General features: G+C 37.8%; 1 protein-coding gene across 1 annotated transcript in view; it reads left to right on the top strand.

The window, feature by feature from the left end:
- The window catches only part of LOC121433132 (low-density lipoprotein receptor-related protein 1B-like), a 356,741-nt gene that overhangs the window by 303,213 nt on the left and 27,151 nt on the right, over window positions 1–26,377 (top strand). The window contains exon 2 of the mRNA XM_041631376.1: window positions 8,307–8,429. Coding sequence (XP_041487310.1) covers window positions 8,307–8,429 — 123 coding nt within the window. The remainder of the gene's footprint in view (window positions 1–8,306; window positions 8,430–26,377) is intronic.

Raw genomic sequence — 26,377 nt, 5'->3', positions numbered from 1 at the left:
CATGCTCTTTAAGACTGGCATTTCATTTTCATTGACTATTCATTTTCCTTCACAAAACAAAACCACAGAGCATTTTTAATGTATCTCCTTCATCTACATCCTCCAAAATGTATGTATCAGAGAGCTTAAAATGGCAAACTACATTTTATCTCAATTCACTGTTTCAATATTCTTAAAAGGATACTTCAAAAGCCCTCTGATCAGTCTTTACCATAGTCGTCTAAACTGCTATTGTTCGCTAGTTATAAGAGACATGGATGAAAAACACCAAGTACCTTACCGTTTTTTTAAGCTTTCATGGATGCTTTAATTTTATTCAGTACAACGTGCATGACTTATATAATGTGTACTACTTATGGTATTTTATTTTGACCTTGGGAGAACTTAATTTTATTTTAGCGATTGAATAAATGTTTCCATCATTCCGACTGTAAAATTCAGCACTGATCCATTTCAGCTTTTGTTTTTCTTTTTCTGTGCATAATTATGCTATAAAAATATTAAAAGTGTTGTATTTTACATTAACTTGTTTTTGAAAATTTAAATATCACATGATTATACACTATAGGATGTGATATGACTTTTTGAAACACACACACACACACATACAGAGTTTTGGAAGCATGGCATTATTATACTATGCCCACAAGATTTCAACATTTCCTCATATGGATATCATTTTAGATCATCTCCTGCACGAATGCAATACATTGCTATTACCTATATTCACCCTACATAGAACAAAATATCAGAACTTATTTCTCCCATTCAACCATAACATTGTACTTGTTGGCCGACCCTCCTCTGTGTTCCCATTTTGTACCTTCTGGTAATCACTATTTTATCTTTAATTTTTATGGGACAGCTTCTTGAGATTCCACACAGAAAAAAGTACGAGCATTATGTGTTTTGACAGTCTCTGTCTTATTTCACTTAGCACAATGTTCTCCAGTTTTGCAAACGATATCTTCCTTGACAAGATTTTAGTATTTTTAGTATTATGCATGAAAAGCATTCCATTGAATGTGCATACCATAGTTCCCTGTACTATCCGGTGGATCTTAGCTTGGCCTATTCCTTAGGTATTGTCAGTAGTGCTGAGTGAAGCCAAGTCAGCAGCTGATCCCTCCATATCTTCTTAGAAGTACCGACACAGAGTCAAGGGCAGCGGTCTGTACAGGAGCTCATTACCCAAGAGTTGCAGCAAAGGTAGCAAGTGAAACTGGAGCTTTGGAAGTTTCCATTAGAATGTTACATGACGATGGACAGTGGGAAGAAAAGTTGTTTCTGTAAGAGAAGTGTAAAGAAATAGAGGTAAGACTGCCACAAGTTTGAAACCAGATGATACTTCTAGCAAGTCCAGGTCAAACATGGCTTCACAGTGAGATCCTGTTTTACAAAACTAAAGGAAGAAAAAGGTATTGCCATGTTGGACCTGGGATCCAACTTGGGGTTTACAAATTGATGCCATGTTCTTTTACTGGCTGAGCTGCCTTTCTGGTTTTCAAATATTTTTTGAAGGTTAGAACTACCATTACAGGCCACAAAGCATGCTCACCAGGTAAGCATTGCACATTAGTAAACCACTATATTTAATATGGGCAAAGACTTTCCTTATAAGCAAAAACACCTCGGTTACATAGTGACTTTAAGGCCAACATGAGGGCTATTTGAGACTTTGTCTCAAAAAACACCACTGCCAACTCACTACCAAGTGGTGAAATGATAGAAGAATAAACTATTAAGAAAGAAGCTCCAAGGGACTGGAGATAGAGTTCTCTGGGCACTTGCAGAGGACCCATCCAGGTTCAGTTACCATCACAAACATGGCAGTCCATTACTGTCCATAAACATAGTTCCAGAGGGTTCCTTGCCTTCTTCTGACCTCCATGGTTTATTTGTGCTTGTGACACACATATGATAATGCATGAAAACATAAATACATAAAAATAACTTAAAATACAATTGAAAAATAAAACAGAAAGAAGCCTACTAAACATATTATTTGGAATAATTAAAATGTTCTTCTGGAGAATTTGTTCTTTGTCCTTAAGTGTACATATTATTGTTATAAGATAAGAAAAGGGATTTAGGTCCTTCTGAAAACTCAAAAACTAGAATTGTTCCTTTAACTTTACATAAGCATCCTCAAAAATTTCAGGATGAACTAGTAATACCCTTAAGTATTTCTACAAGTTCTCTTCTGATAATCGGTCAGCAACAAGACACAAAAAGCCATTAAGACCCCTTTCATTTTAGAAACGATGGATATGTGTTTTCATATGAATGGTGTTAACCACCCCATGTTTACGCTATTAGTGAGGTATAAAGAGAACCAGTTATTTTTAACTAAAGTCTGAAAAGCCATAACACCTGCCTAACACTCTGTTATCCAAAGGTTGTTTCTGTTCTTTAACTTAGTTACCCCCATTAAGCATACTTTCCTGTGTGCCTGGATCATCACCTGTTGAATACATTTGTATGCCCTCTCTATACCTTAGACTTCAAAATTTACTATCATAGTTAGCTACTCACATTGGCTCTAAATTTCTCTATAATACCTTGCTAAAAATAACATTCTCAATAGTGTAAAACAGTAATTGTAAGGGCAATTGCGTGAGATTATTGCAAATTGATATGACAAATTAGTCAAGGATGTAGGATACTTAAAAATCTGCATTGAATTGCTAGATAAAAATATTTTTGATTGACATGAGAGTCCCAATCTAAAAAATCTGATAATAAAATATAAATTAACTACTGTTATGGCAATTAACTTATAATAATCTCTCCATTACTAAAGTTTTTCAAAAAACAGAAATTGCAATACAATTTTTAAAATGCATGTTTTTATATAAGCACAAGCATTATGATATCAATCTCTTACTAAGAACACAATGAATTCACATTCTGTGTAGACCAGCCTTCCTTGTATTTCCAAATTTGAATGCAGACCTGTTCTAAGGGATGCACACGTGCTGACTGCTGTCTTTTCCCTTTGGGATGTAAGTGAGCAGCCCTCGCATCCACATAAGCCTCTTGTTTTAATTACAATGAAAGACATTGTGTTTTCTACAATAGAGAGGATATTTTACAATGATCTGTCTGACTGTCTCGCAAGTGTGGGTTGAGGCATTAAATGGGATGAGTGGAAAGCTCACAACCATATGGTATGGTTTGCTTCTGATTAAAAGAAGTGAAATAAGGAGATGTATTTTTAAATGCTTGCTTCAAAATATTGAAAAATATCTTAAGGTTATGTTCAGTGTTTCTACAACTGAACTTGAATCTTGTGATTGGAAAATAAGCAGATGGGTTATAACAAACGTTTAAATGTCACTTCCTAAAGATATAAAACTGTCTGTCAAACCACACCAAAATAAAGGTATTGTCTTACACTACATCAATTGTGTGTATTAGTGTGTATGTTCCATGCATGTGTACACATCCACGCTGACGTGCGCTTGTGGAGGTCACAGGAGGCTTTTTCGCCTCTATGCTTCACTTCTTCTCGAATCTCAGCTACTTTGAGAGAAAATCTAGTGCTCCTCGTCACTCTGACGTCTCTCCTCCCTTCATCTTCACACACATTGCCTCCCGTAACCACGTCTTCCCGCAGTTCCAGCTTGTTTGGTTTCAAGTTTTGATCATTCCTCTGAAATTCAGACTTAAATATTTTGCCGTTCATGTACATTCCTCCTTGGATGTCTCCCAAGTATACCAGACTATGGATATATTGTGAAAATGATGGAAATGTCTAACATTTTTGACTCACAATTTCAATCAAGATTCTGATATTGAATGAGACAGTGGATATGGTGTTGTATTTCAGTTCTTCATAAACTATAGTGTTCAAATCCTAATTTTTATCCGTGTCTGTATCCATCCAGCCACCTCACAGATCTTCCCATGCCATCTCTCACTTTGCAGAGTTGACTTGCACGCCAGCAGCCAGAGAGTCCTTAGAAAATCCCGGGCGAATCCCACCGTTCTGTTCTGACCTGCCCACTACTCTCACATAGTGTCTGTTGTTGTTTTACGTAAAATGCAGAAGGTTCATTTGTCTTCCCCCATCCTTTACCATTTCATTTTGTCTCTTTTTACTTTATATTTTACTTCATCACCCTGACCTCATCGCTCCTTCAATTTATTTAATCCCTTTTCCTTAGACTATCATCTTTAACACACTGCCTTTCATTCAAGAGAATGCCAAGATCAACCTTAAATAGCTCTGGTTTTATCTGTGCCATTGCCATCACCTCCATACCATCCTTAGAACTCTTCTTCACTGCCCCCACCTCTCCATTCTGTCTGCTTTCCAAAGAACTTACATCTTGTAAACACAGTTAACTCATTTTCCTGTTTTGTTTTATCCTCATAAACACACACACACACACACACACACACACACAATTGAAGCGAACAATGTGCGGTAAACCACAATTTTAGTTGTTTGTAATTTTGTTTTCATTTCCCCCTAATGCCTAGACAAAATTAAGGCACGATGACTATCATAGTTAACTTTGTCAGCTTGACATGTAGTCTTGCGGGAAGAGAAAACCTCTACTGTAGAATTGTTTCCATCAGACTGACCTGTGAGCACGTCTTTAGAGGCATTTTCTTGATGGTTACTTGATGCAGTAGGGTCCAGCATACTGTGGTCAGAACCATCCCTAAGCCATTGGGCCAGACATTTTAAATAGTGGTAGAAAAGTGTGAGCATGGTTGCTAGCTTGTAAACATATTCTTTGATGAATTCTGCTTCAGTTCTTGAATGTTTTCCATACCCTAATACTAGGTTTCCCCAATGATGCAGTAAGTAAAATGAGGCTGAATAAAAAATCCAGGTTTAATGATCAAGCACCCCTGGGTGATTCTCGGGGGAAGAAAGAAGAAGAGACCATGCTGTGGGTCCAGGGGTTGGCTCTTAAACACCCTGTATGCATGGTCTTGAACAACCACAGGGGAGGAGCCATCACTGGACAGGTTTTCTGAGGGTGGGGTTTGGAATAGGTCCTGAGATGGAGATTCCCAACAATTCTTGTCTCTAGGATTTGAGTTTCTTCCATGGCTTCCCTCAATAATGTACTGCAAACTATAAGCCAAATAAACCCTTTCCTTCCCAAGTTGGTTTTGGTCAGTGTTCTGTTACAACAACAACAACAAAACTTGGGCAGAGATAAAAATGCTTTGGAAGTATATGTTTGCATTATTATTTATTTACTGTCTATGAAAGACAGACTTCTGTAAGCCTAGGCACTTTTTATTTTTCTTACTTTATGATTTGCCTTGATTTTTAAGACACTATCCCTCTAACCAGGCCTGGAGGCACATGCCTTTAATCGCAGCACTTGGGAAGCAGAGGAACACAGACCTCTGAGTTCAAGGATAGTTTTGTGTACAGAGTGAGATTCAGAACAGACAAAGCTATATAGAAAATCACTGTATTGATAAACAAACCAAAAGGAAGAAAGAAGAGAGAGAAAACAAAATAATAACAAACAGACTCGATCTAGACATCAGGTTCCAAGTTTATATACATGAAATTCTATAAAGCATTTGCAATAGCCATAAATCCTTAACTCTTAAACTTATGATTTCCAGAAGATTAATTTGTTAAGTTCCCACTATGTTTTGCTCCGTCATCCTGGCCTCTTCTCTGAACAGAAAGATACAAGGCCTGTGTATGATTAATCTTTGTTGGATGCTTCCTGTGGTTCTAACATTCTCTCCACAAGAGCCAGCGTGACCCAGCTCCTTCACTGACCAATGCTTCGGAGATGGTCTGCTCCAATTCTCCAAATGGCTGTTCATGCTCCTCCATACTTCTTTATGGTTACGATACAAGAAGTGACTAATGTGGACTTAGTCATAGGCTACACAAATAGATAAAACCTTTCCGTGGGTACTGTGCTCTTATCCTTCTCCTTATGACAATTGTTTGCAGCTTGACCTCTCAAACTGAAGGAGAATATCTGTCACCTGAAGGTAACAGAGTTGGGACAGGCCCTCAAACCGTCTGTTATGGATTTTATGGAATAAACAAGATTAACAATGTTTGACCCACTGTAATATTTTGAGCCTTTCTTAAAAAGTTGTATGTTTATTCACAAGTATTTAAATTATTTTATCATAAATCTGATTTTATCTTTATATATAAGAAAATTACTTTGGAATTCAACCCATATTTTTCCTAAATGAACGCTAAATATTATGTGACTGCCTGAAACTGAATCTAAGTCTTACACCAAAACATGTGATCAAATTTATAAGTACCATATACTATTATTGAGCGAAAAAAATGCAAGTCTAATTTGAAAAGAATTTAATCTGTATTCACTTGAACTCTATTAGAATACACTATTGACCATTTACCCAGCGCATGCCCTCCTATTAAGAAATGCTTAAATTTTATCTTTCAATCTGTGTGCATGTGTGTGTATTGGAACAATCTGTCTGTCTTACTGCATATATATATATATATATATATATATATATATATATAGAGAGAGAGAGAGAGAGAGAGAGAGAGAGAGTATGATTCTGGAGAACAAACACATGGCCTTGTAGACATTAGGTTCCTGTGCTGGCTGGTTTTATGTCAACCTGACACAGTTTTCTGAGAGGAGGGAATCTCCACTGGAAAAAAAAAATGCTTCATAAGATTGGGTTATATGCAAACATGTAAGGCATCTACTTAATTAGTGGTTGATCAGGGAATGACCAGTCCATTATGGGTAGGTTCATCTATGGGCTGGTAGTTTGAGGTTCTATAAGAAAACTGACTGAGCAAGCCCTGAGGAACAAGCCAGTAAGCAGCATTTCTTCAAGGACTGTGCTTCAGCTCCTGCCTCCAGGTTCCTTTCTCTGTTTGTCTTCTTGTTCTAACCTCCTTCAATGAGAGACTATATTGTAGAAGTATAAACCAAATAAACCTTTTTCTTCCCAAGTTGCCTTTAGGTCATGGTGTTTTGTTGCAGCAACAGAAACCCTAAACCAGTTCCTCTTCTACCCCTAAACTGTATGCTGTTGGCGCCCAAATACCTTGGTACTTTTATTTCTTTTGTAGTATTGTCATTTATTAAGTCTAAAAATTCTGATTAGACACATATATTATCAGATCTTTTCAGGAAAAAAAATGGGTTTTACATCTTTGAATATGTAGCATAAAGCCTCTGGCCAACTAATAATGTATCCAAGTAAATCAATGCCAAGTCATGTGATGATGGTGACGTAGGTACTGTTGATGAACTGAGTAAGCATGGCAGGGTATTGTGTTACTTCTCAGACACTATCTAATATATGAGAAAGAAAAAAAATTAAAATTTACCAGCATTTGGACATTGAAGGCTGTGTGCTTATATCTGTTAGTAATAAATTTATTGATAGTTATACTTGGAGAAAGAAGGAAATGAAATGTGAGAAAAGGAAAGACGCAGGAACTAAGATAACACTGGGTGCAAGATGCACCAGGGTTTTGTATAATGCTAAGGGACAAAAGTACAGTGAGAATGACCCAGAACGACTGTTATTTTAACTGCAGTCACTAGCCATCATTTCTAGGAAACATTCCGAATTCATGCATGTGAAAATATTTTCAGGTAGAACCATAAATTAGGAGTAAATATAGCAAGGAAAATCAATATCCCCTGAATTCATTAGCACCTTAGGAGAGATTGGCAAACCCAATATTAAAAATATTAAAAGCAAAATAGTAAATTTTGTACATGCAAACAACTCCAGAAGCCATATCAAAAGAAGCATGATGGAAGTTTTACTATCGAGAAGAGGAAGCAGCCCTGTTGTCTGTCAGTTTTAAAAGCAGTAATCAGTTCTGCAATACAGATATCTCTTACATAAAGACATGGTGCATCATATCAGGATAGAGAGTTAAGAAGAATGACATTTAATTTCAGTATTAAATGACTATCAAGTTTTGCCCCATTTGGAGTGATGATAAAGCTGAAATTCTAGTCATTTAGCTGTTGTTTTGATGCAGCATGGCCTCTCAAGCTCACGGGCTGGAACATTTGTGCACCATATTTGATGTGATAAGGCCCGCAGTCATAAACACAAACAGAATTCTTAACTCTTTTCAGAACAGACTGTGTGCACCTACAACGGAGTCAAGCCTACCAAAGCAATGTGCTCGAGCTGAACAACTAAAGTTGGAAGAAATGTTTGCTGTAGCTTTGCTCCTGAGTAGCGTGGCTCAGGGTGCTGATGCTAAATGACGTATACTCTGTAAGCTCTTCGGTTCATGGTCTGACCATTCATCCTTGATTTCCAAACATTTTCCTTTGCAGATCAGCAGTCCTGTGATCCTGGTGAATTTCTCTGCCATGACCACGTGACTTGTGTCTCTCAGAGCTGGCTGTGCGACGGGGACCCTGACTGCCCTGACGAGTCCGATGAGTCTTTAGCCACCTGTGAGTAGAAAGGCTCTTTGCTTTTGCATTTGCTTCCATGTGAAACCAAATGGCAGTTGCTTCCACAGATCACTGCTGTTCTAGCTGGTTCTATTTATATGTCCTTTAAAGCATAACCTGACAGAACTGAAATCTTTTGTTTCTATTTTCTTCGGAATTGAGTGTGTGAATGGGAGACGAAGTCCAGTTGTAGAGTTTGAAGTAACTTACTGTAACTGTGCTGATACTGGGCAACTTACTTGCTTAGCAACACAGAACCTTGCTCCTGCTTGTCACCTGTACCTTGAGATGCAGGAAAGTATAGAAGATGCATCATTAAGGAAATTCACCTCTAGCTTTCACATCACTAATACTAATTTTTATAACTCTGCAGATTACTGAACCTAATTTCTTTAGAACCTAATCTTATCTGTGATTAGATAATCTTATCAGTGAGGGTCTTGACTTTTATAAGAGGAGACTGGGACACCCTTGATGTCTGGGGGTTCTAAGCCCAGTTGAAACATTGTTACATGAAATCCTCTGAGGATTTTACTACACTGGACATGTCAGCATACGAAAACTGTGACTAATAATATGATCACTGCTGAATGACACATAGTTTTATGAATGTTCATCTGTTCTTCAGTGTGTGAACCAGACACTACTTTTGATATCAATATTTTTAGAACTTACACCTGCAGTCTGTGGTCCTTGTGTGTCCAGATTTGCCGGTATATCAATATTATCCCCGAGACAATCACACAGTTCCTTCTGTAAAGGCAAAATGAAGGAAAAAAAAAACATATTACAGTGGATTGATAATGTGGCGATAAGACCATAAAAGGCAAACCAATGGTTTTAACTATGCACTTACTCATGGTGCAAATAGAACTAATGAATGAGTTATTAAAATCTTGCCAGTAAAAACGAAATAAGTGTTCTTTAATAATCATTGTGTTTGCAAGTCCTATTAAAGTTTTTCAGCATAAGCCGGGCGATGGTGGCACACGCCTTTACTCCCAGTACTCGGGAGGCAGAGGCAGGCGGATCTCTGTGAGTTCGAGACCAGCCTGGTCTACAGAGCTAGTTCCAGGACAGGCTCCAAAGCCGCAGAGAAACCCTGTCTCGAAAAACCAAAAAAAAAAAAAAAAAGTTTTTCATGCATAGATGAAAGTGATTGTGTATATGCGAGTTGCTTGTCTTTTGCTCGTCTTTACTTTAAACCCATCTCCACAGGGAGAGGTTGTAGGTATTTAATAAATTTCTCATTTTTACCAATTTTACATATAATTATAAAATTTTTCATTGAGGTCCTGGGTGCGATAGATTTAAGATAAGAAAATAAGAATGCTATAATGAATTAAAAGTTCTGCTAATCCTTACAAATGTATTATTTGTGAGTAGAAATGAATAAACTGCTTACCTATGATACAACACATATGAACCTTAAAATATTATATAAATGGGAAGACAGTAGCCATAAAGGAACATTCATATTATAACACCATTCATTGAAGGGCCCCATATAGACATTTCAAATTTGGATTTCTTAATCTAGACTTTTACAGTTAACACAGTGCTTCTCAATGTGCTTTGTGAAGTTCCTATAAGTTTTCACTAATCTCCATAACATAATTTTACAATACTATAACTCCAAAAATGTGAGCATTCAGTGTGAAAGTGTAGGGATAAGTCCCGCCCCTTAGGGGGCGTGTTCGCCTTGGGCTAATGTTGGCCTATAAATTTGGCAAGCATGCTCCCAGCCGTCCCATTCTGCTTTCCTGGTCTCCACGGGAACGGTCGTTCTGTAAGTCTATTTCTCCATTAAAACTATATATATTTTTACAATCTGTCTGCATTTGTTTACGCCTTTACATTTTTGGCATCCAACGTGGACTATTTTGCCCCCGACTCAAGCGGGTAGCCCGGCTAGCTCAGTCGGTAGAGCATGAGACTCTTAATCTCAGGGTCGTGGGTTCATGCCCCACGTTGGGCGCCATTCTGTAGTAATTGGGGCGGTGGGGCTGCGTCCCCAGCACCCCGGCTGCCTGGCTAGCTTATGCCCGAAATAACAACACACAAACTGTATTCTTTTAATCACTGCTTGGCCCTCATTGGTTAGAAGATAGGTGGGAGGAGTAAACAGAACAGAACGCTGGGAGGAAGAGGAAGTGAGCTCAGACTTGACAGCTCTCTTCTCCGGAGCAGACACCTCAGACAGAGATGCCATGCTCCCGGCTCCTGGGCAGACACGAGATGAAGCTCCTACCCAGGATGAATGTAGGCTAGAATCTTCCCGGTAAGCGCACCTAGGGGCGCTAATCAGATGATTAGAAATGGGCTAAATTAATATGTGAGAATTAGCCTAGAAGAGGCTAGATAGAAATGGGCCAAGCAGTGATTAAAAGAATACAGTTTGTGTGTTGTTATTTCGGGCATAAGCTAGCCAGGCAGCCAGGGTGCTGGGGACGCAGCCCCGCCGCCCCAATTACTACATGAAAGATCAACACACTCAGGATACAAAGCTGTGAAGATTGATTCCTTATGCATAGAGAGACATGCTATTGTCTGTGATTAGATAACAAAGCACATTGTTTCATAAAATTTAAATTAAACTATATGATGCAATGTGTTTTCCCCTAAATCTACTTAGCCTTTACAAGGAAAAGAATGAGTGAGGATTTATGGTGAAATATGGAATCTCTGAAGTGAAAAATTCCAACAGGAATCAGATACTGCTGAATAAAAGTAAGATATTAGCCTGATAACTGAAATGCTTTAAAAACAAATGCACAGAGGAAAAAAAAAGTTAAATAAAACCAAGATATAAAGAGAGTTTAAATGAACCCATGATTTGATTTATTCCTCTCTTTGGTTTCTTTGAGAATATTTTCTCATATCCATTTGGATGGAGTTAAATATTACTACCAGCTACTAACTTAAAAAGCTTACCTGAGTTCAACTTGCCACATGGTGGATTTCATTTTGGGAAGACTTGACTAATATTTGGGAATTTTAAATATTTTTTTAATATTTCTGTCAGATACAAGAACAAATTCTTCACTGTGGAGATGAAGTTCTTCTTGTGTGTAATTTGAAATGTGTCTTCAAGTATCTAAACAATGATTAGAAGCACCTTTAGTTCCTATGAGGTGAGGAGAATGGGAAATCAGGAGACGTCTCCAGCTTTGTACTCACGGCTTTCAACTCACTGTTGTCAATTGTAGCATGCAGCTAGGATGAACGGAAACATGGGAAAGGTTTCTTTGTGAAATGCAAGCTTGGCACCATCTGTGGAGAGGGAGTCGTCCTGAAAGGCGCATTCTTCAGAGATATTCAAATCTTAATTCCTTCGCAGAATTATTCTGCTCAATGCTTAATGAGTCTCCCTTTCCAACAATCAACTCCAGCTGGTGTGTGGTACTTTCTGGGGAGCTGAAGTTCTCATAAATCACCTCATTTCTTTTTTCGGCCAGGAAAGTATTAACTCTGCTACTTGTCCTACATTCCTACTGCTTTTATTAATGTTCAGAAAAATCCCTTGAAGAGTTCTTTGGCTATAGACCAGAGCTTGTTTATATTGCCATCTTAGTGAGCAAAGTAGCAGAGTGCAAACATGGCCTTAGTGAATGTAGATTTTGCAACCTGGATAGCTGTGACAATTGGTGCCTTGACTTTGTTTGGTTCTTGTGTAGGGTGAGTAAGGCTTTTGTGTCAAGGATTCTGATAGTCACTGCTTACATTTTAGAGGCTTCCTGGGTCTCCCCGCCGTGTATTATCCTTTCTAATGCTTGGTTGTTTCTTTGTTTAAACTATCTGCCAGCTTTCCCTGTGGGGGAAAAATATTACTTAAAAATAATCAAGAAGAAAAGAAGGATAAAAATAAGCCAAAGATCAGATTTTGTTAGCGAGTTACGTTTTGCTCTATAAATGTCAAACTATGATTTCTGGAGCATGCCGGATCCACAGCTGTGCTTGCAGGTCTGTGTATGCTGAGGTACTGTGTTGTAATGAGAGTGGTGGGGTACTGTGTTGTAGTAAGAGCAGTGGGGCTACGTCCCACCACCCGGCTAGCTTTACACCCGAAATAATTACAAGGAAACTGTATTCTTTTAAACACTACCTGGCCCATTAGTTCCAGCCTCTTATTGGCTAGCTCTTACATATTGATCTAATCCATTTCTAATATTCTGTGTAGCCCACGAGGTGGCTTACCAGGGAAGATCTTAACCTGCGTCTATCTGGAGTGGGAGAACCATGGCTACTGCCTGATTCGGCTTCTTTCTCCCAGCATTCTGTTCTGTTTACTCTGCCTATCTAAATTCTACCCTATCAGAGGGCCAAGCAGCTTCTTTATTAGTTAACCAATTAAAGCAACAGATAAGATACAGCACCCACCTCCATCAGTACTGTGGTGATGTGGGGGTGGCTCAGACACACAAAGCAAGTAAATATTGCATAGACTTGTGTATGAGCGTAAATCCAGCCTGAAGCAACATTAGCACGGTCTGCAAATTCTGCATTTCTTCTATATTCGCAAAGCTGTTTGCCAGGGCTGATCTGAGTACATGCTATAAAATTGGTGGTTTACCTAGCAGCTTACTTTTCACAAGTAAAATATATATTACAAAGATGGACAAATGGGGGCAACATTAAATTAGTCTGATCATTCCAGGATGGACTGGGTTTCGTGATTTTGTGTATTGCCATGCTTGGCTTGCCGTTGTCAGTCTTACCTTCACGGGCTGGCTGCTCCATCTTCTCTAACTGACAGTTGCATTCCAGACACAAAGAAGAGAAAAAGGAAAGAAAACAGGCAAATGCCTGTTCACTCACTCTGTGGGAAGAAGAGCTTCTTTTGGAATTAAATGTGATAGGTTTCTGCTCAGAACTTCTGAGCTTGAACTGATCATATGGGTCATGGGGCAACAAATATTCTCAGCCGAGGCTATTTTCTGGGTGGGATGTGAAGTAGAGGTAATTGCCTCAGTTCCTTTTCCTCTTGATTTGATAAAATACCTACACCAAAGCCATTTCCTTTCTCCCATCTATACAGTCCAGAGTATCAGTCAGGGACTGGTGCCAACTACTCTTTGTAGATCTTCTTCTCTCAATAACCATAATCAAGATAATTCCCCCACAGACTTTATCTGGTTTAATTAAAAGCACTTGCTACTCTTGAAAAAGGCACAGGTTCAATTCTCGGCATCACATAGAAACTTCAATCATCACATCTTTAACTGCAGTCCAAGAGCATCTGACACCCTTCTCTGGTCTTCGTGACCATCACACACATGACCGATTAGCATACATGCAAACATACCCTCATATATTCATACATATATGTTTCAAAAGTAATCTCCACAGCTGTGTTCAGAGGCCCATTTTCCCACTGATTCTCAATTCTGTCAAATTACGACCCTAAATGCCATAGTAGTAATAAAGGTAAGAGGAAAGAAGTTGAGTGGCAAAGCCCGCTGGTCGCATGTCTCACGGTATACTTTGCTTCCCCTCTGCCCTCTTTCTGCCTATGAGATGGTATTACTATATTGCAGGCCCAGCTCAAAATCCTAGTTATTTATAAATGCCTTTGCTGTTCTGCATCTAATATATTTTACTTCCTAGAAATTAGAATAACTGCTTCAAATTCAAGAGCCGCATATTACCTATCAAGGTCTCTTCTCCACCTTGCACCCCACTTGTTTTCCTGGTTCCAAGAACACTGTGGGCCACTTTTCCTTGAAAGCCTTTGATAGGACATTACTTCCCCATCTGGCACACTTTTTTGTGTCTACTTCAAACATAATTGAAAAAATAAGCTTTATAGTTAGGGATGTGTCCGGGAAGAGGCATAACCTATTACATAAAGTCATCTGAGTTGAGTTTGGAACAGTTTTTATAACTAGATTGATGACACTCATATATTTGGAAAACTTTGATGTAGAAATTTTCCTGGAATAGGTACCTTTTTGAGCTATTGCTCAACAAGACACTATGTAGACAATTTATTCAGAGTTAAATATAATGTTATAAGTATATTCGTGTAAAGCATCACTAATTGATGCTAAAGTCATGCTGTGCATATCTTGTTATCTGGTTTTATGAAAGTCAGGACACTGAATTTTTGGTTATTTTTTGTAGCCATCCACATAGGCTGAGTAGTAAAGGCACAGCTTGTGTTTCTTTGAAAATGCCCCCTTTCCCCAAAAAATACTGAGGTGAAGAATCAGTTCCTAAGAAGACCCCTCAGGCCACCTAATTGTAAAGTGTAAGATCATTAGAGGATCATGGAATGTCATCTCAGTAAAACAGTTTCATGCGGCTTCGGGAGTGATCTTATCTAATTCAACAATGTAGTAAAAATAACAAGTCTCCTGGGTCCTAGGAACAGAGACACTTCTGAGAGATGAAAATGTCTGTTCGTCATCAAGTTAGATGTGCCTCGGCATGAAATGACCATCATTTCTATTGTATTTCTGTTGTTGTGGGAATTAACTTCTTTTTAGATAGTGAGATGTTAATCAAATTCTTATATTCATGAATGGACTTTCTCCTCTAGTATAACATAGAAACTCTTTTTGATAATTTCCTTCTAACTTCCTCTGATGCTGGTCAGAGGAATAAAATGATGGGATTCATCTGGGACATTATTAGCAAACACATGCTGCCCTTTAAAATGTATGGCAGAATAAGGCACTGAAAATAGGCTACAAGAACACTAATACGGATAAAAGTATGGTCCGTGTTCCCAAGTAATCGTGATTTAGAGGTCACTTTGCCATGAGCTCATCTATGGGAGGCTCAGAGCTAAACTTTCTATTAGGTAGAGAAGCAGAAATGATCTTACAGATTAAAGAGAAAGCAGATGAGACCCAAGAGGACAGTTTATGTCTCTTTCAATTCTTTCTGTTTTGCTCATTTTATTCGGAAGCTCCTCTGCTTAGCAGTAGAAAGGCCAAAAGCCTTGACCCCTCTTTAATAATAAAAAACACCCACTAAAGAGTTTGATATGAAGGGGTGATGGGAAGGTGAGAAAGTACTGTGAATTAAAGGGGCCTGTCTAATGTCAGTTCATTTCCCTAGCACAGTGGGCAACAGGGTGAGATTTCTCCTCTGTATCACTGTGAGATAACAGTGTCTCTGAACATGTCATTGCAACTCCAAGAAAGGTCAATTGGAGGCAGAGGTGACAGTACTGAGTGTCCTACAAGCTCACAGGGCAGATTCAGTTCCAGAATGTCCCCAAAGCTCACCATTTGCTGCTCTTGGGTCCTCTGATCCTAAATTGCTGGTCCCAGAATCCAAAAGGTTAGCTGTCCTTAGCCAGAACCAAAACTTCAAGAATGAAACTCTGCTGTATGCAAAGAAAATGGTAGAATAAAGCACATGCTTTCTAGAGACTCTGTTGCGCAAATCTTCACAGCTTAAGGGATGATGTACAGTAAACACAAGCCTTGGCAGGCTCTGCAGGGACAAATCTGAGGCTGAGCTAGGAGACTTCCTGGAAACATGTGAATCCATCATTTACCCCCAACTAATCCTGCATTGCGGGGTTGGAGACGAAGGCTTCTTACTTCTTGTGGATGAGTACATTTAATCCTTGAAGATCTTCTATTCCTTATAGTCAGAGCAAAAAAAAAAAAAAAAAAAAACATTGACTTTCACTCAAAGTACTTCTAAAACGACACATGTTTGTAAATGTGTCACTATAGGACGTTGTGTGCTAAGAGCATATTTCTAATGAAGATTCCATTCTCCTTTTCCACTCACTACTTCTTCCACCCCCAAACTTAATAATAAGACACAAACTTGGGGCTTAGTCATTAGGATAAGGGTATCACCAGCCTGCTAATTGCTATATTGGCTCCTTTCAGATCTATGCAATGAAACTGACATTTAACTGAATATTTTACCTTAAAAACTTTAAAAATTAGCTTTCCTGATTGGAAGATGGCAGAACTTATTCACAAAAGAAAAATAGGCATAATACCTTATAAAATAATGTTAAATTTGTATCACTATATAAAAAATTTATGCCATTTTAAAACATTTGAGGCTAATAGTTGCTTTTTAGTTAAAGAGAAGATTCAATAATCTACCTTTTTATCCTATCATTCTTATATGCCCCAATTTTCTTTTAAGAAAGATATCCCTGAATGTAACCTCTTTGGCTTAGTTATATTTCCCCTGACCATGACCAATAATAACTTGCAACCAAACCCCTAAATGATGTCAAACATATATAATCCATCAAATGACCAAAAACTGCCTACCCCACCTCTTGGGAATGTGGGTGTCATGTTCTTAAAATTACTTCTGCAAAAGCATCCTTAAGCAACCCTGAGAAATTTGAGATAACGGTCAGTAAATTCCTGAGGGAGCTAGCTGTATCATTTGTTGTCCAGACACTGTGTGATGGGAAAGTGCAGTCTTGACTGGAACAGTCTTTGAGGCAGGACCATCTTACCTAACTGCTTTGACATTTTTCTGGATGCAGTTTTTAGGAAACTGCAACAAGAAATTTTGAGAGATTGGATCACCTGGGCTACTTGTCTTCTTCATAGGAATCCGATCCTTTTGTTCCTAAGTCACACAAACTTTTAAAGGCAATATACATATCTGTGTTAACACGGGTCCGGAATATGTTGTATGTACAATTCTGCTAAAGGTGATTTTCTTTTTATGTTTCAAAGGTAAAAACCATCTGTCAACTTGATAATTCCATTTTGTCTGTATAACAAAACTGTAATATACATCCCATCCATGCCATATGAAAGAATGATATGTAATAAGTGCCATAAGGACTCTGTAGTCTTATCATGTCTCATCCACTCTCAGAGCTGTTCCCAAAGAAGAGGGATTATCATATCTTTTGAAGGAATCTTTATCATTTGCTTCTTGTGGAAACAAAGGCATAACCCCCAGGCCCCTACCAATACAACACATTTCCTGACTTTCATATTGAAGTTAAAATATCTTTAAAATATATAGGCTAAAGTTTAACTCAACACTTTCCATGATCTAATGTTTCTTAGCAGCTGTTGTTTTTGCTCATTAGAAATTAAAAATTTAAATTTAATAGTACTATACAGGACCCAGACACCCTGTGTATTTCCCATCCGTATGTAGCTTACTCCTTTTATATTACTTATCTCTCTTTAAAGACTTCATTTTATTATTATAACTAGTTATTTTTTCAATGGACGTCTGTAGGTAGAGGCTGCTTGTTCAATCCCAGCCACCCAGACCTGAAATAATCACATAGAAATTGTATTCATTAAAACACTGTTTGGCTAATCACTTAAGAATCTTGCTAGCTAGCTCTTATATCTTAAATTAACCCAGTTCCACTATTTCATAATTTACCATAAGGTTCGTATTTACCAGCAAGTTTTTGGGAAGCTCTGACAGGCATCTTTCTACTTCAGTGGTTATATGGTTTCTCCAAGTCTCTGCCTTCTTTTTTCTTTTATCTCTGCTTGGAATTTCTGACTTGCTATATTCTGCACTAAAATAGTGTCCAAGCAGTTTCTTTATTCATTAACCAATAAATGCAACACATATACAGAAGAACTTCCCACATCAGTTCTTAAACCGATTTTCTTTTCTTTCTTCAAAAAAAATGCATTTGAAAGCATATTTCACTAGTTCAGAGGTTATTTTTTGATATGGACCTGGCTATCACACAGCCTTCTCTGGCTGTGTGAACCAAGGCTTAGTGGGCCAGGCTCCCCACCAGGCAGCTCTGCTCAGGAAACGGCACTGCTGGCTGGCTCTGCCAATAAAGGATGGGTCCAGCAGGTTACTTCACTCGTTCTGGGCTGCAACTGCTATTTGCCTTTCTATGAGAGACTAGTCTCCGTCTGTGGGCACTTCCTGAGAGTTGTGTTTATCTGCCGCACCTCAGGAACGTTGATTGGCCCACATTATGGCAGACTTTTCTCCCTAGCACCAAGTAGTCTTAAACTTGTTCCCAGCTAGCTTTTGTAACTTAAATTAACCAATCTATATTAATCTACATTCTACCATGTGGCTCGTTACCTCTCCTCCATACTGTACTTCCAACTTACTCCCTGTCACTCTGGCAAATTCCATGCCTCAGATTCCTCCAAGAGTTCCTATCTCTATCCAGAAGTCCTATCTATCTTCTCCTGTCTAGCTATTGACCGTCTGGTTCTTCATTAAACCAATCAAAAGGTATTTTGACAAAGACAGAGCTCCACAGTATACAAAACATTATCCTACAATAGTGGGTGAAAGTGGATCCCTTAAATTCCATGTTGGGATAGCGGATGTTCCTAAAGCCCACCATCTCAGAAATGGTTTTTCCTGATTTAAAGAGCTAATTAGGTTACAACAAGGTCAGTGGCTGCTGATGAGAAGAGGAATCCTACAGTTCAGGAGAGCTTGTGCAAGAGATGACAACACTACTCATACTTTACAGTCATCTGCTGCCATCTATACCAATTATTATTTAAATCCGAGTAGAGCGTTTGCTTAACCAAAAAGAGTAACACACAATTCCATAATAAGAAGGAGCATTATTTTTTTCTGCATGGGTTTTTTGGAATTATGTTACATTTTCTTTTAAATGTGTACATAATAGACACTTACACTATTTGATTTCAATAACATGCTGTACATTTTCATTTAAATAAGAAATAAAATACCAAATTCATTTATTATAATAACTAAATATAATTAATGAAACTAGAAACCCATCATTTGGCAGCTATTTAATGAGGGTCAATAGTGCTGAAGGTTCCTCTGAGACAGGCCTTCTGAATACATAAAAGCAGTAATAATATGAGTATAAGCCCATGCTGTTATGCCGTTTCTCATTTTGTTTATCCATATGAACCATTGTTTCTTCTGCACAGAACATTTTCCTCTCTGATGTCAAGACAGAGAGCTAATATAGTTATTAATGTTAATTGTGAAAATTACTGGATGCTGGAATATGGAACCATGTTAGAAAACATGGACAAAGTTAGAAAACACTGTCCTTTGCAAATGTTTTGCAAATGACAACATCGTTATTAAAATTCTGACAATATAGGTAATTTGCTTTTTCTCCACCACAAAAGACTAGTTACCATCCATAGCAGCTACCTTGAAAATGCCATTTGATCTCAGTGATGTTAAGAAAAACAAGAGCTAACATATGTGAGGTGTATGAGCAAAGTGAATTGAGACCAAAACCTCTGCAAAGCAGTATGCTCCTCAGTTCTCCTGCACTTTGTAAATTCAATACCCTCATGATTTGTAGGTGACTGTGAATTGTTACTCAGATGATGAAACCAATTGACCCTGACAGATTCCATATATCTCACCTTAAGTTTGCTCAAATATGAATTTATTATCTTGAAAAGAGACAGTTTCTTCCAAGAGGATTTTGGGAAAAATTACTGCCTCCTATAGCAAGCTCAAACATCTTCCACACACAATAGATACCCTAGATTGCTTATTACATTAAAAAAAAAGATGTTTGTAATAAAGATGATGATGCTAACGGAAGTATTTCTTTTTTACCTAGGTATCCAGCTGAGCATAGTATCAGGTATAGATGTTCTGGTCAGGAATATGGCATCAGTTTATTGCATACAGCCTGCTTTGCATCTCTTTCCACCACCATTTTGAACAAAAGTTCTTCTTCTAATTTGTATGAAGGTGTGATAGGATCTACGATGACCTTGTCAGTGACACTAGTCATCATCCTTCTTTATGGAAGATAAAGAAAAACAGTAGGGAGATGTTGAATCAACTGGTTGAATACTTTGCTGTGGAACCAAGTGTTCCACACCAGGCAGAGGAAGCCACAGTCTCTTACAGAGATATCCAAACTAAAAATCGAGACTCTCAGTAGAGGCCACACTCCTATTCAGATTTCTGTCACATTGAGTTAACTCTGCTAGCTTTCCACATTCACAAATTTGGTGGAATACTATATCCAGTTACATGTATGTTTTACTGCTCATGTATAGACAGTAAATGCAAATGGACGGAGTGCTGTTGAAACAAATCTTGTGCTGATTTAAGAAATAAGATAATATGAAGCTTTTAAATAAATAAGATGAAGCAGCCGGAGGGAGACAGATCTTAATTGCTTTTTTAAAATAATTACCTTATTTATTTTCACAAACCAACCACAGTTTCCCTTCCCCTTTCTCCTCCCACGCATGCCCACTTTGCTTCAACCACCCCTCCATCCACTCCTCTTCTGTCTCCATTTGGAAGAGGTAAGGTCTCTCATGGGAGTCAGCAAGGCATGGCAGATCGGGTTGAGGCAGAACCAAGCTCCTACCCTTTGCATCAAGGCTGGGCATGGCATCCCACCATATGGAATAGGCTCTAACGAGTGAAATTATGCATCAGAGACAGATCTGGCCCCACTGCAAGGGGATCCACAAAGGACCAGGCTACAGAACTGCTACCCAGATGCAAAAATTTTAGACTGGTCCCATGCCGTCTCCTTAGCAGTTGGTCCAGAGTCTGTGAGTTCCCAATTTTTCTAATCAGAAGATTTGCTTATAATTATGCATATGTGACAGGAATAGCATAGTATGTTATGATAATTAATATCATTGTATGTGTGTATAAAAATCAATGTCTGTGTATTAACAAAGCTGCCAATTGTTTTAAAGGAATTTTCAGCTGAGATTTATGTTGCTATTAAACAAAGCACATGGCCCCTGCTTACAGTGACATATGTCTATGGGCCCACAGTTCTGTAGTTCAGAAGACCAACAGAAAACAAAAGAGTATCTGTGTACTATTACGTGTGGCTGATATTGAGACTATAAGACTGGGAACTTGGATGATTGATCCTTGTCGCCTGTCTCTGAAAATATTTATACAACATCACTGTATATGATTAATAGACAGATACACCTCACACTCTACCCCACATATGTGTATATACTTGTGTGTATATATACATTTGTGTGTATATATACATATAAACATATTTATGTATTCATCTATACAGGTATATAGATTTGAGTATACATCCTTACAGACTTATCGAAAAATGAAATTATATTCTAATCCAAATGATTAATTTACAGAAATACTTTGCTAAATTTTGTTCACCAAAAGAGTAAGAAATATACCTGAAGCAGGCAGTCTGCCATTTAGAATTGTGCCATCCAATAGTCTTTTTACTACTGTCAACAATATGGTTATATATACTTATATATTTATTTACTTTATTTTTCGGGTTCACCAGTGGAATGGTTAAATATATTCTTTCAAAGGAAGAGGTCACCCTGAAGGCTATCGAACATTTAGAACATATAAAAGGTCAAGGTTGTCAGTATTTGAGGCATCAATCTTCGGTGAGAATGAGTCTCATTGGAATCTGCTTGGAATGTAAGCTTAGTGAGTTAGACAGACCCATGAAGCTAAATGATTTGATAAGGGCTGGAGAGATGGCTCAGTGGTTAAGAGCATTGCCTGCTCTTCCAAAGGTCCTGAGTTCAATTCCGGGCAATCGCATGGTGGCTCACAACCATCTGTAATGAGGTCTGCTGCCCTCTTCTGGTTTTTAGACACACACAGACAGAATATTGTATACTGTATACATAATAAATAAATAAATAAATATTTTAAATGATTTGATAAGCTTCACAAGTTACTAATTGCCTGGTTTCCTTGGTTTCCATTGGTGGATGTGTAGAAAAGTACATTATTTGCTCTGAACATGTGAGGGGTGTTGTGAAAAAGATTCAGTTTGACTTGAAAGACAACACTAGTTAGCACTCAGTTACTTTTTGATAATTTCAAAGTATATTTTTACTGCCATTAACATTTTAATTTAGGAAATTTATGCATTTGAAGAAGTTTTTACATTGCAAATAAAATGGGTTAATAAATGAAGCACATTAGCACTAAGGTCGGCGAACCCAGCAGCTGGATAGGCCATAGGATATACTCTCAAATGCTCAAGAGTGACCTCTGCTGAAAATCAACCTATGAATAAGTTGGTCCTGTACAGTCCATGATCACCCACACTAGTTGAAGTCTAGCTTGCTGTTTCTGGAAAGATCTTCCAGAGAGACTGTATTGCTTCTGTTTTCTTCTCTTGAATAATACGTTGATTGATGCCACTGTGGCAGATTCTGTGAACTAAAGATGGTCAACCTCCAGAATTTGCAGGTGATAGTTAAGTCATAACGCATCTGTTAAGTGGTTGCCCTCCACATGTGTGTGTGTGTACATACATATGTGTGTGTGTGTGTGTGTGTATGTGTGTGATGAATACTGCCCTATAACTGGACTTAGATTCTTTTGACCTTTATCCTCCTTTTGTCCTTTCAATTTTAATCCCTTTCATTCTAACCCCTCTATACTGATTGCTTTGCACAATTTGTCACAAAAGCCCCCTGAAAGTCCTGAAATAATAATTCTTAATTAATTGCTAAATTTAAAAATAAGGCAAACCACAATAAATCCAATAGCACTGAATCAGTTGACAAGCACTTTCTAGCTTCTTTTAAGGAACCATGTGCAGACACACTACACACAATTTTTTTTGTTTAACCAATGATTTGTTTACTAAATAATGATCTGTTTACTAGATGGGAATGTGGGTATATTTTTTTCTGTAATTGCCTGAAAGATTATGAACAGGGAAAAACAACATGTGTATAAATGGCCAACTAATCTGCAATTATGAAGAACTGGGTTGAAACTTAGAGAATCCATACATCTGGTCAAATTCACACTCTACCAGGACATTAGATCGAACTTGGCAATGATTAGAACATCTCAATCTGAATAGGTTTCTATCAGGTCTCATAGCAGAAGACCATCACATTTTTATTTAATTTGAACTTATGGCAGAAGATATGTCAGAGGAGGTTTACCTATGTTAAGGTAGTAATAAGCCCTCTCAGGGCCACCTGGTGTCAGTGTTCTCTCCTGACCATTTCTGTAGAGATGCAGGGAACCTCAGTAACTCTGTGGCTCAGCCCTGGACTTCCATGATGGCTTCTGTTTGTAAAGGCTCAATTCCATTTTGGAATCCAGGCCAATGTCAAGGTGTAAGTAGATTAGGAAGCAGCCTCCTTACAATACTGCCTACAGTCCTCATCCCACAGAAGGTGATAAAGGATGCAACAACCAGATAGCTTTTAATTAGACTCAGTAGAATATCTAAACTACATACTTTTATGATATTTTTGTTATGTAATTTCTGCATTATCCATACCTGTTTTAATCACACAGGAATCTTTCTAATTCCTTTTGTCTTTGCTTTGTGATTACATGTGGCCTGTTATTAACTATTCCAGTGGGCCTGGTGTAGGCACATGTGTGTAGGTCACAGAACATCTTTTGAAAGCTTGTGCTTGACTTTCTGTATTGTTCTAGAGGCAGAGTCTCTCTTCCTGATGGCTTTTGTTTATTTTTGCCATTTTATACACCAAGCTAGCTATACAGATATCCTGTCTCTCCTTCCTATTTCTCCTTAAAGTGCTAGGCTTCCAAATACATGCTACTACAGAAACTTTTTACATGCCATGAATTGATCAAACACAGATGGTCAGGCCTATACAAATGGATGTGTATCTCTGGTAGTTATTTTAGTTTCTTTTATTCTAGCACCTGATGGAGGAAGGTCATTGGCAAATAAAGGAACTGCTTTGGCCCATTTTATTGGCTAGAAGATAGGAGGGAGGAGTAAACAGAACAGAACGCTGGGAGGAAGTGAGCTCAGACTCGACAGCTCTGCTCGCTGGAGCAGAGACGCCATGCCCTGCTCCCGGGCAGACACACGCCATGAAGCAAGCCGCCAGGTTAGACATGCTGAACCTTTCCCGGTAAGACCGGTGCTCACAGATTATTAGAGATGGGCTGATCGGGATAACAGAATTAGCCAGTAAGGGCTAGATAGAAATGGGCCAAGGCAGTTCCTTTATTAGCCAATGACCTTCCTCCATCAGGCACCTGCTAATCACATACTAAACTTCAGTTAGTTTTACTTTATAAGTATTTTCTTTGATCTTTTTTTCTCAGCTTTTGCTTCCTTCAAATGGACTCATGGCATAATACATAAAACAAAGCTACTAAATCTACAGGTTTAATGATAGTCTAAGTGAATTGCAATTAGAATAAACTGACAAATTAATTACATTTATACATAGAGAAACAGATAAAATGTCCCAAACCTTAAAGAGCTACATTAAATTATAGCTAAATTACAGCATGTAATAATAAGTCAAATATAAATAATACAATGTGTCTTAAAATAAGTGACTTTAAAATCTCTAATATTGAAGAACAGATTTTTAGCAAATCATTCACATATTTTTAACAGAACCAATTATCCATTGTGAAGAGTTTGATTTATTTTTCATAATTAAAAAGTGGGTAAAGTTGAATGTTTGGCAGGATTAACTTTTATATAAAATAATTCTGGCAATTGAATGGATTTGAATTATAAATTTTTATCTGATATCTATTTTCTGGAGAATTGTGACGCTGCCTCTTTTGTGCCTTGGTTAGGCATAGAAATGCTTCAAGTGTAACAGGCCCGGTCTTGAGATGACACAAATCCTACGCAGGGTATTTAGGTAGTAGTTTTAAAGAGAAAATCAACAAACAAACCAGCAAAGTCTACTCTTTTCATCCAGCACAAAATGTGTTAAAGTTGTCTGTGTTTGTCTGTTCCGTGACTCACGAGTGTGTCACTGCTTGAGCACAGATGGTATTTTTGAGAGAAGAGGGGATCATTCTTTTATAAGAAGCAAAGTTGTGATTTAAAACAAGCGTTTTGGGATTCTTATAAAACAGCAGTGTGAAGCTATTTTAATTACCAAAAAGATAGTTGACTATGGACAATGAAAAAATATGTGCATTACCCAGACTCTAAACATATAAAGATGAAGCAAAAATGCATCTTGAGGAGCCAGCACTGGAGTCAACCTAGACACAGCTAAGTCTTCTTTAACAAGGCAACTATTAAATAATTAAAATTATAAGGCATGAAACTGGTCTTTTAAAACCTCAAAAAGCTTCTTTTAACGTGTTAATGAAGTAGTATAGAAGAATAGAATCTTAAACACATAATTTTTATTTCAAAAATGACTTTGCTTAATCTTTAGAACAAATAAAATCCTTCTCATAAGCAATTTATTTCTCCTTTTCTTATACACAACGACATAATAAGATCTATATTTTGTTCAATACAATGCAACTTTAATATTTGATTTCTGTGACCCAAGGTCTTATATCATTTTTGTGTGTGTCCTATACAATAGGTCATTTAGAAGGAGAGGTAACATGCCCAATTATATAATAACTGGGTAATAAAACTGTTGTTTCTACTGGAAACCACAGTCTCCAAAGAGCAGGGAAGCTTGTTAGCAAATTAAGAAGGGAGCTAAGTCAGTCTGGTGATATTAGCCAGTGTTTCTGCCACAGGCCCTATTATACTCCACAACAAGAAACTCTTTTAATTAAAAGCCAAGCTCTCCACTAAAGCTAATCATAGATAATTGTTCCTGATAAGAAAATAAATGCAGAGTACACAGATTTCTCCCCCGTAGTAGTGACTACATTATGTGAAAGGGGAAAATATGTACTAATACCATTTTTTTCAATACCACTGAAGAGAGTGTGACCATTCAATATCAACAGTGTGAAACTGAAAATAAATGGTCCTGTCTCAATATTTAGGTTCGATATTTTTATTTTTGATTTCTTTTTATTCTATGCTATTTCCTGGCGGCCTGACTAAATGAATAAGAGAGCATGTCTTATACTTCACTTATGATATCCAGACATTTTTTTAAATCTAGACTGGGTGAGTACAAATAATAAAAATGAAAGTTTTCAGGGGCTGCAATCTTTTAAAACTTGGCATTTGGCACTGGTACCTGGGAAGATAGCAAAATGAATGGGACCCGAACGTATTTAGCATGGAGAACTTCATCAGAAGGCAATGGCCAAATACATCAAACGAC

Source organism: Microtus oregoni, unplaced genomic scaffold, assembly GCF_018167655.1.
Source record: "Microtus oregoni isolate MIOR12 unplaced genomic scaffold, Mior012 000037F_ref0000500, whole genome shotgun sequence".
NCBI classification, from domain to species: Eukaryota; Metazoa; Chordata; class Mammalia; order Rodentia; family Cricetidae; genus Microtus; species Microtus oregoni.
The sequence above is the reverse complement of the archived record's forward strand: the minus strand, read 5'-3'. Positions and strand labels throughout refer to the sequence as shown.